General features: G+C 52.0%; 1 protein-coding gene across 1 annotated transcript; it reads right to left on the bottom strand.

Annotated features, from left to right (window-relative positions):
- Positions 1 to 669: 669 nt before the first annotated feature.
- TNNI2 (troponin I type 2 (skeletal, fast)) lies at positions 670 to 4,516 on the bottom strand. The gene is made up of 7 exons (XM_010189231.1): positions 4,486 to 4,516; positions 4,302 to 4,308; positions 2,340 to 2,381; positions 1,945 to 2,073; positions 1,448 to 1,537; positions 1,139 to 1,315; positions 670 to 821 (listed from the first exon to the last, which is right to left on the bottom strand). Exons 1-7 carry the CDS (start codon positions 4,491 to 4,493, stop codon positions 723 to 725), a joined length of 552 nt encoding a protein of 183 aa, XP_010187533.1. The 5' UTR covers positions 4,494 to 4,516; the 3' UTR covers positions 670 to 722.
- Between the last annotated feature and the right edge of the window lie 9,388 nt (positions 4,517 to 13,904).

Below are 13,904 nucleotides of genomic sequence, written 5' to 3'. Positions count from 1 at the left end.
CATCCCCACCATGACAGGGAGAGAGGTGACCCACTGCTCCCCGAGCTGCCCATGCCACTCTGGGGACAGCCAGCATCCCTAAACTGCAGCACCCTACAGTGCACCAGGTACCAGGGTGCTGCCACAGGAGCTGCCGAGGTGGTCCTGACTTAGCACCTCTCAGAGCCCACTGGAGCTGAGGGGTCTGCTCCTGCCCTCCAGCCCTCACCTCCCTTCCCAGCTATTTGTCTCCACAGCTTCCCGCTGTTGCCACCATGGCTGGAGGTTCTGCAACACACCCTGGAGCTTGGTCTCTTATATCTCTGTCTCTTCATCACCGGTGAAGGACATGGCCAGGAGTCGGTAGTACAGCCTGCAGCAGGATCATGGTGACATGGCCTCACCCTTTCCTCCCCACAGCGAGTCCCCCATCCCCAGCTTCAGAAGGGGACCAAGAGAATAGAGGTCCCCCATCCCCACAGAACAGCCCCTGCCAAAGCCTCCCTATTCCTGCCAGGACCACCACAGCAGGGGCAGACCCTGCTGGTACCATGGCATGGGTCAGGGTCCAGCCCCCCAGGCAGGCGACACCCGCCTCTCCCGCCAAAGCTTTATTTACACCACTGCTGCCAGGACGCAGCTCTTTGCAAAAACAGAGAGAAACAGCACTCAGTTGGTGCTGCTGAGCCCAGGGGATGGTGGGCACAGGAGGGGATGGAGTACAAGCGTAGAGAGCTGGGCACTTAGGACTCGCCAGCCTCGAACATCTTCTTTCTGCCCTCCATGCCAGACTTCTCCTCAATGTTCTTCCTCCAGTCACCAACATCACGGAGGTCCTTCTCCTGGGGGAGGGATGGGCACATGGGTGTGAGCAGTGCTCCCCAGGGTGAGAACCCACCCAAACAGGACCCTTCACCCATCCACCCATGGGAAACCCTGTGTCAGCTAGTGGAACCCAATTCCACCCACGCTGTACATCTTTTCGGGCTGCACCCTCCTTTTTCAACATCATGTGTGCCACAGGAGGAAATATTTAGCAGAATGAACAACATTATGGAAGAAAGGCTCACCCTCAAATTTGTCTATCACACAGGGAGGTGTGAGCTCCAAAAAACAAGGGCCAACTCCTGTATGGGCACAGGGGAGTGGGAAGGGGTACCTTCTCAGTGTCCTCTTTCTTGACTTGCTTCAGGTTGGCTCGGAGGTCCATGCAGACCTTGTGCTTGGAGCCCAGCAGGGCCCGCAGCATTGCATCAGCAGACATGCGCACCCTGCGCAGGGGTGGCCTCTTGAACTTGCCCCGCAGGTCAAAGAGCTTCTGGCTCAAGTCTTCCAGCTGAGAGGGGATGAGATGAGGGGGGGCAGAGAGAGAGAGGTGTGGGTTTCGTGAGATGGACCCAAGTAGCATGAGGAGGCACAACGGATGGGCTGGAGACTCCCATGAAGGATGACTCCAGAGGAAACTCACCTCCTTGTTAGTCTTCTGTAGCTTCACCTCTGTGTCATATCTCTCCTCATCCACCGAATCTATCTTGGCATGAAGCTTTTTGCACAGCTCCTGGGAGGAAAAGCAGAGAGGGATGTTGGCTGCTAGGATCCACACATGTGATTCCTCTCTCCAGACCACTCTGACTCTGAAAGACCTCAGTCCAGAAGACCAGAGGGGGTCAAGACCAGATGGCGAAGGGTGACTTGCATGCCAGCTCCTCATCTCCATGCTACCAGCTTCATGCAAATGTTGCCTCAGCCCATCATTAGAAACACAGCTTTCCTACCAGCCAGATCCCTTTTTCTTTACAGACACCCCAGCTGCCTCTCAAGCCAGTTCTACATCCATTCAGTTCCAGGGCACCCACAGGTGACAAGGGGATCAAGATGGGAAGGCAAATCTAGATCCACCAGTCTGACTGATGGAGCCAAATCCTTTCTGCTCAAGCACAGTGAAAGGGTTAAAGAAGTCTTTACCTGAAGTTCCTGCATGGATCCTGGGAGCGACAGAGGAGGGCAATGCTCTGCCAGGTAGTTTTGCTTTTCCACTTCTTTAGCAGCTGCTTCTTTCTCTATTTCGGTGACAGCAAGCTGGAGCATAGCACTCTGGAAGGCAGCATGAGGATGGTCAGCATGGGGTGGAGGCAAGTGAGGAGGGCGGGGTGGTTGGCAATGGAGGGAGAGCCCTGATGAAGAGGCAGCGTGGGGAGCTCCCAGTCAATACCAGCATCTCCAATCAAGGGATACTGGTGGGGACCCAAGTTGTGCACCATGGCCTCATCCAGTAGGGAGAGTGCCAAAAGCTGACTGGCTTGGGATGGGAGATGGGATGGTTAGGACACATGTTGCCCAGTCCCAGCAGTGCCACCTACCTTCAGGTGCTGCCGACGGGCAGTGGCTGCCCTCCTCTTTTTCTGCAAGTGGGAGGAATGAGAGAAAAGCAGGTTATCAGGTGCACATTCCCCTTTCCATTCCTCTTTCCCATGCAACCCCACAGTCCAAGGTCCCGCAGCCCTGTCAGGCAGCTGGCTCCAGCCAAGAGGGAAAGCTTGACACACAGTTGGTCCCCAAAACAGTGGCACTCAAAGAAGGGGCTCCCTGCTGACCCCAGCTTTGCCAGCCTCTGATAGCTAAAACTTAGGAGGCGTCTCATAAAAATACAGTGCTGGTGATGAACTTGAATATACGCATATAAAATATAACTTCAAACTTGGCTTCTTGGGGCTTTTAGCCTTTTCTCTAATTTCCGCTTCATTCAGACACAGAAGTGTTTTGCTTTGCACTCAGGCTAATGGCCCTGATGCCCCTGGATCTCAGGAGCTGTGGGATGCCTTCCTGAGTGGTCCATGACACCTCTGGTGAGAAGGGTGGCCAGGCAGGTGAAAATATGAGGCTGTATAATTTCTGGAAGCTGAAAAGACTCAGTGCTGATGAAGGGGATTCATCACAGCTGGAGGACAGACATGACTGCAGGCCTGGAGGTTGCTCTGGCCAGGAGAGGTGGAGGCCCACAAGGCTGCAGCTGCAAGACTCAAGCAGCTCCCTTTTCTCTGGGATGCGCCAAGTGGGAAATAATCTGGGAGCCTGGAAGTCCAAGTGTGTTCTTCTGTACCTATGATGTGCTGGAATAGCAGCAACAGGTCTTGTATTTATAAAGGAAGCTACAACTTTGACCTGCCACTGCATTGCAGCTGTTTCCTCAGCATTTTGCCCAAAAGATTGAGAAAGGCTGAGTGTGGCTGGGGCAGAGGAAACACAGCATGACATCCGATATGCCGTGGTGGTGGAGAAAGCAGCATTTGGGTGTGAGTCTGTGCTGCATAGAGGAGGAAGTGGCTAAGGATCCCCAGAGCAAAATGTAACAAAATCTGACATGTTCTGCATATGCAAATGGTGCTAAAGCCTTCCTGACAGGGCTGGAGGGCTCTGCAGAGAAAAGGCATTCGGCTCAGAGATGCAGTGCACCGTTAACTGGCAGGATTTTGCTCGCATGAATCCCGGGCCACAACAAAGCAGATCCCTTGAGCACTGTTAGCTCAGAGCTTATACTCCAGTTGAAAACTGGTACCTTAGCAAAGAGTGCCCTCCCAGCCTTTCCTGGGGGCACTGGGTTTGATGGGGAATAAAAGCACCCGTTGGACATCAGCACCATACTGTGGAGTTCCTATGTGTCCCTGAAATCCTCTCTTCTCTTGGTGAGGACAAGCTTGAGCTTGTGGTGTTTCGGACATATGGGGAGGTGTCAAGCAGAGATGAAGCAACTTGCTTAGAGGAGACAGAGAGTCACAAAGCCACACACAACCCTCCCACACCTTCCCCTGCATTTCCCCTGCCACCCCCAGGCTTTGAGCCCAGCCCCACTCTGCCTCTGTCAGAAGCCAGGGAGATCTTGCTAAGGATGCAACCTCCACCCTGCTCATGCTCCCCTGGATCCCCTGGTTCACCTTTGAGGAGCAATTTGGCAGTGCTCAGTGGACAGAAAACGAGGGGCTAGGTGTGGGGAAGGAGGAGAGGATGCTAGGCCAAGGGCTGGGTGGTGGATGGATGATGGAGAGGTGCCTCCGCACCACCGCCTTCCCAGCACCATCTCGTGGCCGGCTGGGGAAGCAGGAAAGGAGGGAAAAAAGCATCTAACTCCAAACCAGGAGGCAGAAAAGACTTTCAGAAGGGATTTGTCTTCTTTCCATCTTTACGAGGAGGAGTCAGCAAGAAGGCCTTGCCGTGAACCATTCTCACCCCCTGCCACACACAGCTTCCCCTAAGGAGGAACAGTGAAGCCAGGACTGATGCCGTAGAGCCTTGCTAAAGGAAAAAAACCAGCAAGACACACTTACCTCTTCACTGTTCAGGAAGAGCAGATGGATAAAGAAGGGAAGAGAAAGGGAAAGGGGAGAAAAAGGCAGTTAGCATCCTAATTGGAAACAAGCAGAAAAATCTTAAAAAGCATAAAAAGTTGGCAGTTGAACAAAAGTTTTTAAATGCCAAAAACTTTTTAGATACAGAACAATGGGAACTTACTCAGACATCTTGCTTTAGGTGGTTGTGAGCCTGCAATGAAAACCAAGAAAAAAGGTTCACAATTACTCATGCTGGTGGTGACTTTCTTGGGTTTAAAAACAAAGCAAGAATCCTCTAGAGGAAAAACAAAAAAAAAGAGGAACAAGTTCGCTTTTATTTCGCAACTTCTCCAAATTTTCATCATATAGGGAACTAGGCTTCAATTTGTGGGCAAGAGCCAAACACATGCCTACTCACAGCCTCACAGACCTCAGCACTGGGGGGCTTCTGGACTGGGCCAAATGGTGCTGGGCTAGAAATACAGGGATTTGTGACAATAATTCCTGCAGGTATGTCTCTTGTTTGACCCCCAGGAAACAATTTTATGCAATTCAGGAAAAAAAAGAAGCTATTTTCAGTTTACTGCTTCACTTTGCCATGCAGTCTTGCCCCATTCCATGAACAAGAAATACTGCAAAGCCTGCAGAGGGTTGGCAGCAACCCCAGGTGACAAGGAAGGCCTTCAGAGAATGATGCTGCCAGTATTTGCATCCCATTGCATGGGGCAGGGGAGCCTGTTGCAACAACCTCAGCACAGATGACACAGAAGGTTGAAAATTGTTGCTGAATTGGTAAATGCAATTCCTTGCATTTCCTTTAAGTGGAAATTTTACAGGTACAATGCAGCACATTAGGGAAGAGATGGAAGAGCACCTTTGTTTTGGGGTAAATTATTTCCCCATAAATAGAATTTAATTTTCTAGCAGAACAGTATCACCTGTTTTTATCTCTTAATGGAAGGATAGAAGAGCTTGTTGAGCCTAAACTAAGCCAGTCCTTGGCAGAGCAGGCAAGCCTCAAAACACAGGCATCTGCAGACCTGGGAGCGTTTGTCGGGAGGTGAAGTGTTAACGGGGGCTCATGTCCAAGGGAAGAGGCACAGCTTGCAAGGCCAAGGAAACTTTATCCTGGAAAATGTGCAGTCCCATCACATTACTTTAGGGAGGAGGGGGGAAAAAGTGCTTCTAAAAATGGTCAGGGAGCTGGAGAAGGAGCTGCAGCTGTCTCCTCGGCCGGCAGCCTTTCCCCGGTGCCAGCCCCCATGACTCAGGGAGGTTGGGGCGACGCAGAGCAAAAGCCACCGCAGGTGGCTGGGCTACAGCTGAGGGACGGGGCGGCCGAGGAACGCCAGCTATTTTTACTGACACCCTTGCCCCGCGTGCGCACGCACCCACTTCAGCAGCAGCGGTGCTGCAAGCGCCGAGGAAGTGAGGGGACAACGCCATGCTGCGGCTTGCTGCCTGCTACGGGGGCTTTAAATCACCTGTGTGGGGGACACACACAGCACAGTAAATTAGGATGTCAGTCCCTTTCCAAGAGTGCTTCTGGGGAGGAAGGCACTGCAAGGATCAGGTTGAGAGCTTTAGGAAGGGGCATAAATTGGGAGGACCGCTGAGTTACCACAGGCAAGGATCCTGCATCCTATGGCCCTGGGGAGGTCAGCGTTAGGGAGCCTGTGGCTCCAATTGCCCTCGCCACTCAAGCCCAAGAGCAGAACCAACCAAGGGAGGGGAAGGCATGGAACCAAAGAGGAAGAAGGTCACTGGAAAAGACAGAGATTTTCTGGCGCAGGAACCCTCTCCAGCAGGCAAAGGATGGAGAAGGTTTTATTAGCACCCCCGTTTCTCCCAGAAGGTCACCCCCACCTGGTATTTATCTCCCCAGAACTCAGGTGAGTGAATATGCTCCCCTGCCACCCCCTAAGAGTAAGCTGGGTCATGAAGAGACATGCAAAATGGCTCACCCAAGTCTGAAGGAGAAAATCAGAGAGTCCTGCTTGACTGGGTAGGACGGACTGGCGAGCTGCAGGCAGCTGGCTGAGTAAGGAGGTATAAAAGGGCTTCTCGGGTGGCTCAGCAGAAAATCCACCTTCTCTTTAAGGGCATGGAGACCTTCTCAGACCAATGATGTGCAAGAGTCCCCTGTGCACCTCCCTTGGCTGGGGCAGGCCAGGCAGGCAGCCCAGAAGGAGAGGGCAGCCACGGAGAACGTAGGGGCGGGGAGGGGGAGGGGGGCGTGGGGGGGGGGAGGGGGAGGTGGGTCGGGAAGCGGAGCCACCCTGGAGGAGCTGGGGAGGCACTTTTCCTCAGGAGCGCTGGGCGGGGAGCCTTCCTCCTCCTCCTCCTCCCACCAACCAGCCACAGTAGATACGGCTTCAAGGTTATGGGGACCCAGGCTCCCTGCGCACAGCCATCCATCTGCAAGGCCTTTAATAAAACTTCCCCTTGGAGATGCAGAGTGGTTTATCCATGGACAAGGGCTCCGTTCACCTCCAAGGGCTTGGGAGCAGCTCTGCCTTTCAGGAATGAAGAGAGGAAAGAGCCCGCACCCCACAATCCACCACTGATAGCATGTAAAAGAGCAATCCCTGAGTGAACCATCCATCACTAGCATGCTCTTTTAACCTCACTTACCACATGGGAAACATTTGCAGCTCCTCCCTGCGTGAAGTATTTCAACTAAGGTTTTTTAAAAAAACCAAACCTGTGGAGCTGCTGTGGGCAGCCCCAAGGCTCACTGCAGTGCAGAGGCTGGGGGGAGGCAGCAGAGCATGGATGAGCAGCCCCATGCTGCCAGCAGGAAAAGTAATTCCCCTCCATGGGATGCCCCAGACCCGTATCTCTGTGGATCCAAAGGAAAGGCAGGTGGAAATGTAGCTGGAAATATTCAGCAGCTCCAGTCACAGCACATGTAGTGCATGTGTGTAGGGGATTTCATGGGGACAGGAGCCCAGACAGCTTCTGCCCTCCTCCCCCAGCCCAGGCACTCCTTCCCCTTTCAGACAGTGGTTTTTAGGCTGATTCAGACATGCCCCTTACAATATTTTCCAGACGTTTCTTGGACGTTATATAGATAGCAGTAAATCCACTGCTCCAGGCTTCCTGTTTCACCACCTTTAGCATTGTGCAAGTAATGCTGCAGATGCCAGTGAAGGAAGAGCAAGTCCTTGAGACAGGGCTGGTGTCTTGCAGGGATTTGCCTCTGTAGCAGGTGGAGGAGGGAGAAATCCCTAGTGTGGGCAAGGCTGGGTCCACTCAGGATTTGTCCCTGTGAAACATCATCAAGAGGGAGATGGTTTGGGTAGTGAAAGTCTCAGCACCAATGTACACTGGCCTATAGATCTGAGCTGCCCCCTCACAAATCCACCATGAGACTCCTGGAAATGCACAGCGAAGGTGCGATTCAGCAGAGGTTTGGGCTGGTTTTGCCTTCATCTGGGCTCCTATGCAATGGCTGTGGGTCAGCACCTAGTGAAGGAGCCAAGCTTGGGAAGAGCTGTAATGAGGATCAGCCCGATCCAACCCTCCTCCCCACCCACCTCCCACACATCTATGTCCCCCAAATGGTGAGATGCAATGGAGACAGGGGTCTTCAGCTCTAGGTAGACCTAGAAAACACAGAGGTTAAACTCCAGCAGCTTCTGCTTCTCAGGAGAAAATGAAAAACGTTGGTGGAGGCATCACTGCACCCAGCACTCATCTCTCATCTGGACTTCAGCAAAATCCAGACAGTTTCACAGGAGGAATATCTGCTTGTCCCAGCTAAACACAGTTTCTTAGAAAATGAAAAAACAAGCAAGTACTTTTACAGACAGCAGCCACCCTCAAAAGCTTAACAGCCGAAATTACCCATTTAGGAACAGCTTAGCCGCTTCACTTCTCCTCTCAGTGCCAATTCCGTAAGCCATGATTTACTTTAAACTGCCTCTTTATTATTCTTTCCAAAGTCTCCACAGCCATTTTATTTAGCTCCCTATGCAGCTACACACATCCCAGCCACTGCTGGCCCACCAGTCCTTCAGAGAGCAGCTCAGCTCTTGGTGGAGGGACCAAAACTGGGGGAGTTCGATTAAAAAATTCCCCACATCCAAGCAGTTTCCTTCAGCCTTATGAAATGAAGGCTTTCTGAACCTCCCGGAGTCCAGGCATGCAGCACAGGAAAAGAGATTTGCTCCAAGTTCAAGATTCTGGTTACTACCTTGTGATTGGGAAGTGCTGGCCTGAAACAGCTGAATAATGAAGTTCGAAGAAAGAAGTCCCATGAGCAAACTTTTGGCTAACAGACGTGTTTGCAGGATATGGAAGGAGTCGATGGTGAGGTGTGGTGATAGGTGATCAGAAGGTTGAGCCTCTGAGTCTGCAGGACTGCCTTGTACAGAGGTTAAGTTGTAGGGCAGCTCTCCCAGAAAAAGAGAGGCCCCAGAAATAGAATGTCATGAGGAAGAAAGTCAGTGAGGACCAGGAAGAACAGAAAACCAAAACTATCTCAAAGTTAGGAGCCACAGTTAACATTAAGAAAGACAGAGGTTCCCAAAGGAAGTAGTGTGTTTGGGTGATGAATGAACAAGTTCCTTGCAGAAAAACTCAAGGAAGGCATAAGGACTCTCCAGGCACATCCTTCAGAGAGGTTCTCAGCCTGTGAATATGAGTGAGGGTATTGCACAGGGGCCAGGAATGGATGCACTATTCACACTTGGACACCCTTCCTGTGGAGCAGATTACCTTGTTCCCTTTCCTCGCTCCCCTCCATCCACGCTAGAGGAATGTGCCATGTGTATGGCCCACCTTTCCCACAGCACTCTCACCATCCTGCAAGGCCAGACAGAAGGAAGCCCTGGCACATACAGGAGGTTCTGCCCTATGCTTTAGAGACACTCAGGTGTGGCATTTCTGAGCCAGGCTCCTCCAGGGAACCAGCACATGTTGGTTGGACTAGGCTGATGGATGCATGCAAGCTGTCCCTCACGGCCATCTCCTACACCTTGCCTCCTCTTCAACGCCCTATATGCATCAAGTGGACAGGCACTATGGGGTGACATAACACCAGAAGACACTATATCTTATTTCCCAGGATGACACTGTTAGCAAGGAAACAAGCCTTCTGCTCAGCCACAATTGTGCTCATTGTAAAAGCCCAGGCAGAACAGCTGAGTAAACCAGTGTCTGACTGCCCTCTGCCTTCCCAAATCACATCAGATCAAAGCAAAGCACATGGCTCCCATCCTGCCCAAGACATTCCCTCCCTCTCCCTCCAGTGTAACCCTAAAAGAGCTCCTCACGCTCTACTTCTGCCGACATCAGCCTCTAGGAACTGCTACAAAGGAAGGCCATCGCCTTTGCATCTTGTGCCGGTGCTGTCCTACGTATCCCACAGCTACAGTCACCTCATGAGGTGGAGTTAAGGCTTTTGGCTTTTCCTCTTCAGGGCTGCTGCCAAACACCACAGCCACCTTGTTCATTTAGCTCCATGCCATCTTCCTTGACAGGGAGTGCTTCAAGCACCCGATGTTGACACCCTCAGGCTGCAGGGACATCTCCAAACCAACGAGCAGGTCCTGATGACACTCCTGGATGTTCAGCGGGTACCGTGCCTTCACAAAATCGTAGGCTGCCAGCAGCCTCATGGTGTGCTTGATCATCAGGTATTGAATGACACAAGTAGGAGCTAGAGAGTAACCATCCTTGCAGTGGATGAGGACACGCTTCCCTTTCTCCAGTGAGGCTTCGATGCACTCGTTGATGTCCTGGAAGCAGGGCTGCCCCATTTCATCGTGATCCCCACGGAGCGGACCTTGGATGTCAACCCTGAGGCGTGACCAGCTGTGCCTGAACCCTCCCCGTTGGCAGGTGCAGGGGATGACACTCAGGCTGCAGTCACTGGGCAGGCTGCTCATGTCAATGATGCTGTCGATGCTGTTCATGCACAGCGTCTGCCCGCTGTAGGCAGCATTGAGGTTCCCCAGGTAGATGCAGTCAGTTATCCGAGCGATGATGGGTCCTGTGAAGGGGAAGCAAGCAGGGTCCCCTGGTTTCAGATCAGTGGGTTCAGGATGTGAGTTCTTCTTCCATCTCCCCCTGAGGGATTTCTTGGAGTTGGCATGGGGAAGGGGTCTGGAACTGGGCTCGGAGCCCCATGACAGTGGTGAGAAGAGGGAGAAGCGGCTGAAGAGCTTGGCCTTGGAAGGGGAGTTTGCTGGACAAGCAGGGGCAGGAATGGATCCATGAGCACAAGAAAGGGCTGCCTCCGCCAGGGACCCTGCGCTGTGGGCTGCCCCTCTGCTCTCAGCCTCTTCAATCTGCAAAAAACAGAAAAGGACTGGTAAGACCATGGAAGCTCATCTCTCCAGCTGCATGAGCAAGGAGACAGAAGCTGGTAGCTGGCTTTGCCCACGGAAGCACTTGGAGACACTAGAGGCCCTGAAGACCTTGCGTATCACCAGCCCAAATACCCAGCCACCCTGTTTCCCCAGGGATGGGCATTAACACACCATAAATACTCACCTGGACCTGCAGATCGCTCCAGCATTCCTGGGATGCTGGGTTGCTGGAGCAGCCGTCCTCTCCTGATAACGGCACTAAGCAGAATGACCAGTGTGTCCCGCCAGGTTGCAAGGTTATGGACACCACATCCCCACCCTTCTCTTCATGCACTTCACTTTTAGTCCTCACCAAGTTTGGACAAGAGCCTGTAGGAACAGAACAACTCCATGCAGACATGCACAAGTACTCACGTGCTGTTGGTGTAAACACTGGCCTTGAAGAGACACCAAGGCATTTTAATGATCCCTTCCACTGCAGAGGGACACTCTTTGCTGTGGGCTGCTGGAGGGGTTTGCAACTCATTGCAAGCTGAAGCCAAGTGGAAGGATGATGTTTCAAACTGAAAAAACGGAGGGGTGCAGAGCAGCTGCAGGGAGATGGCAAACAATATAAAACCCCTCTGGATGAAGCCCCTTCTGACCACAGTGGCATCTAGGGACTTCAGCCTCCAGCAATGGAGAGACTGCGTTCACAGCCAGGATTAAGACTGCTCAGAGCCCTGCTCAGCCTTGGGCACAGATTTCACTCCTCACAGGAGCTTTTCCCACTTCCACCCAGGACACTTGGACCAGAAAGTGCCTCAGACTCTGCCACAGCCCATTCCTTTCTCCATGGGCCCAGGCTGAGTTGACAGGCCTTCTGGAAAGCCAACATCTCTGCCCAACACTGGCCTGTGCCCAGGCCTCCAGCAGCTGACGTGTCCGGGAGGTGATCCCTCCACCATTCCCATCGAGCCTGCCCCTGGATTGTATTACCACAGTGACCTGACACCCAGTCACAATCCTCTGTGTGTTTGCACATTCTCAAACCCTGCTAAAGACCAGGATGTGACCCAGAATATGACTGCAGAACAGGCTGAGACCTCTGCGTGCTCAGATAAGTAGGGCTGCAACGTCTCCACTCTCACAAGGCCTCTTAGGCTTTCTGTGCCAAAATGAAGCAGCAGCAAGAACACTGTAATAGTGACTTGAAAAAAAAGTTACTAAAAAAAAGTCACTAAAGTCACTAAAAAAGTTACTTTAAATAAAAAGCACAATAAAGCATAAAATTCTTCTTTCCTTAAGGTCAGCAACTGCCCTACTAACTAATGGCCACAAAGGGAATGATTTTCCAGAAATTATCAATTTCAAGCTCACTGGCTTTTTGCAAGACCCAAGAAGCCACATTTTATAAAAAAGCTGGCAGACCCTCAGCTGCCTCACCTACCTGTACAACACTGAGAGACAGTCATAGGAGAGGACAGCTGCAAGGAGATGGGCCTTTGGAAGGTCTTCTGGAGGTGCTTTGCAATCAGGCCTAGGAAGAGAGGGAATGAGCTCAGAGTAGGAGAGGGCTGAGCCAGGAAAACTCAATACCTACCACCACCAAGCATTTTTCAACAACATTGCCCATGCTGCTTACTTCAGGGTGTACCTGAGACAAGAGTTTTCCCCTATTGAGCCAGATCTGTGTTTAGCACATACCCAGAAGTCAGGGATGAGTGCAACCAAAGCAGAGAAACCTTCAGAGGAGTTTGTTTCTGGCCTTTGCAGATATGAACATGTCCTTTGTTACATGCAAAGTTCCCCATCATCTTTTTATAACACCAAGACCAAGTGTTTTAACTGGGCTATCTTAAATGATGGCCTTCGTGCCAAAATTCAGGTTCTTATGTCAAAACTGCTCTTTTACGAAAGAGGAAAATGCTCTCCATCCAGGGCAAACCCAGATGCCAACAGGCCACAAGCCTCCACCTGAGCCAGCCACCTTCTTCACAGGCAACAGGGAGAACTGGCTCTTCCAAAGGTGCAATTTTTCTCATCCTAAACAAATGATTAATGACTCATTACTTGAAGTATCCCTTTCCCATAGAGGGCTTGTTGGCTGTAGATAACTGGCTCAGATGGGAACAACTGCACGATCTGTGTTTATGAGCAGGGTGATAAAATGCTCGTTTGCAAACCTACCATATTCCCAGACACTGCTCACCAGACTGAAGATATGGGTCAGGGTTTTTGCAGGTCAAAGCCTCATTTCAGCTCAGTTGAACTCTTATTCCTAATTGACTTTGTGGTTGTTCCTGCTCAAATTTAACTGCAGTAAGTGCCCGCAGAGGTTTCATCACCTCTGCATGAAGTTAGCAAGGCCAGTTGAGAAATACCATCTTGTTGACATGCAATGAGTCATCACAGATGGGCACCCACTCACCCGTAATGCCCATCTTCTTGGGGGGGCATTTTTTGCCTGGCACGGTGAAAGTGATGAAGTCCTTGTGCTGCTTCTCCCCTGGCTCCATCCCGCCAAGACTTGAAATCCAGAGAAATGGGAGGTTTAGCTTTTTCAGTCTGTTCATAAAGTTCAAACAGAAAGAGCCATCAGGGAGCATCTCTGCGCATCCATTATCAGTCCTGTTCCTCATACTGGGCTGTTTGGGGTAGGATGCTGCTGTGCCACAAAGGAAACCCTCCTTCCTTCCTGCCCAGAGCAGTGCAAGGTGCACCAGGATGTAAAGTGGTCCTAAAAACACCTCCGTGTCACCAGACTGATCCAGAAGCAGGAACTGTCCCAGATGTGAGAGCCTCAGCAGCAGTTGGGGCAGAGGCAACGAAGCAGAGAAAAGGGGGCAGAGAAGAGGTAGGGGCAGAGGAAAGGGGCAGGAAAAAAAGAGTAGCTGGGAAAAGGGAGCAGGAAAAATAGGGAAAGTGGTAGGGAAAAGAGGATACGGAATGGACTAGAGGTAAGGTAGGGATTCGGGCAGGGCTCCTTGCCTTTCTCTGAGAAACTGAAAGTCACAACCACCGCAGACTCGGACAGAGCATAGGAGGAATCAGCCACGCCGAAAGGCAGCAGCGCACTATCCCACAGCCGCCCCACTCCCCCCGCTCTCCTCTCCCCCCACTCCCAGCTCCAGCACAAAGCCCCGCTCCCCTCACTCCCGTGCGCCCCTCCAGAGACACCAGCACCCAGGCACGACCTCTTCTCTCCACCCCTTTCCCATCGGCACCCGGTGGAGGGGATCTCCCAGCGCCCCCTTTCAAGAGTTTCCCAGCGGCCGCTCGGCCGGCAGCAGCCGTCCCTCCT

Source organism: Mesitornis unicolor, unplaced genomic scaffold (assembly GCF_000695765.1).
Source record: "Mesitornis unicolor isolate BGI_N332 unplaced genomic scaffold, ASM69576v1 scaffold22097, whole genome shotgun sequence".
Taxonomy (NCBI): Eukaryota; Metazoa; Chordata; class Aves; order Mesitornithiformes; family Mesitornithidae; genus Mesitornis; species Mesitornis unicolor.
This window is presented reverse-complemented; position numbering and strand designations above follow the sequence as displayed.

What these genes read in the sequence shown, in the direction of transcription:
- TNNI2 (XM_010189231.1), bottom strand. An exon ending in CCCGTCGGCAGCACCTGAAG is followed by an intron (nt 2,074 to 2,339) that starts GTAGGTGGCACT and finishes GCTGCCTTCCAG; the next exon opens with AGTGCTATGCTCCAGCTTGC. An exon ending in GATCCATGCAGGAACTTCAG is followed by an intron (nt 1,538 to 1,944) that starts GTAAAGACTTCT and finishes TTTTCCTCCCAG; the next exon opens with GAGCTGTGCAAAAAGCTTCA.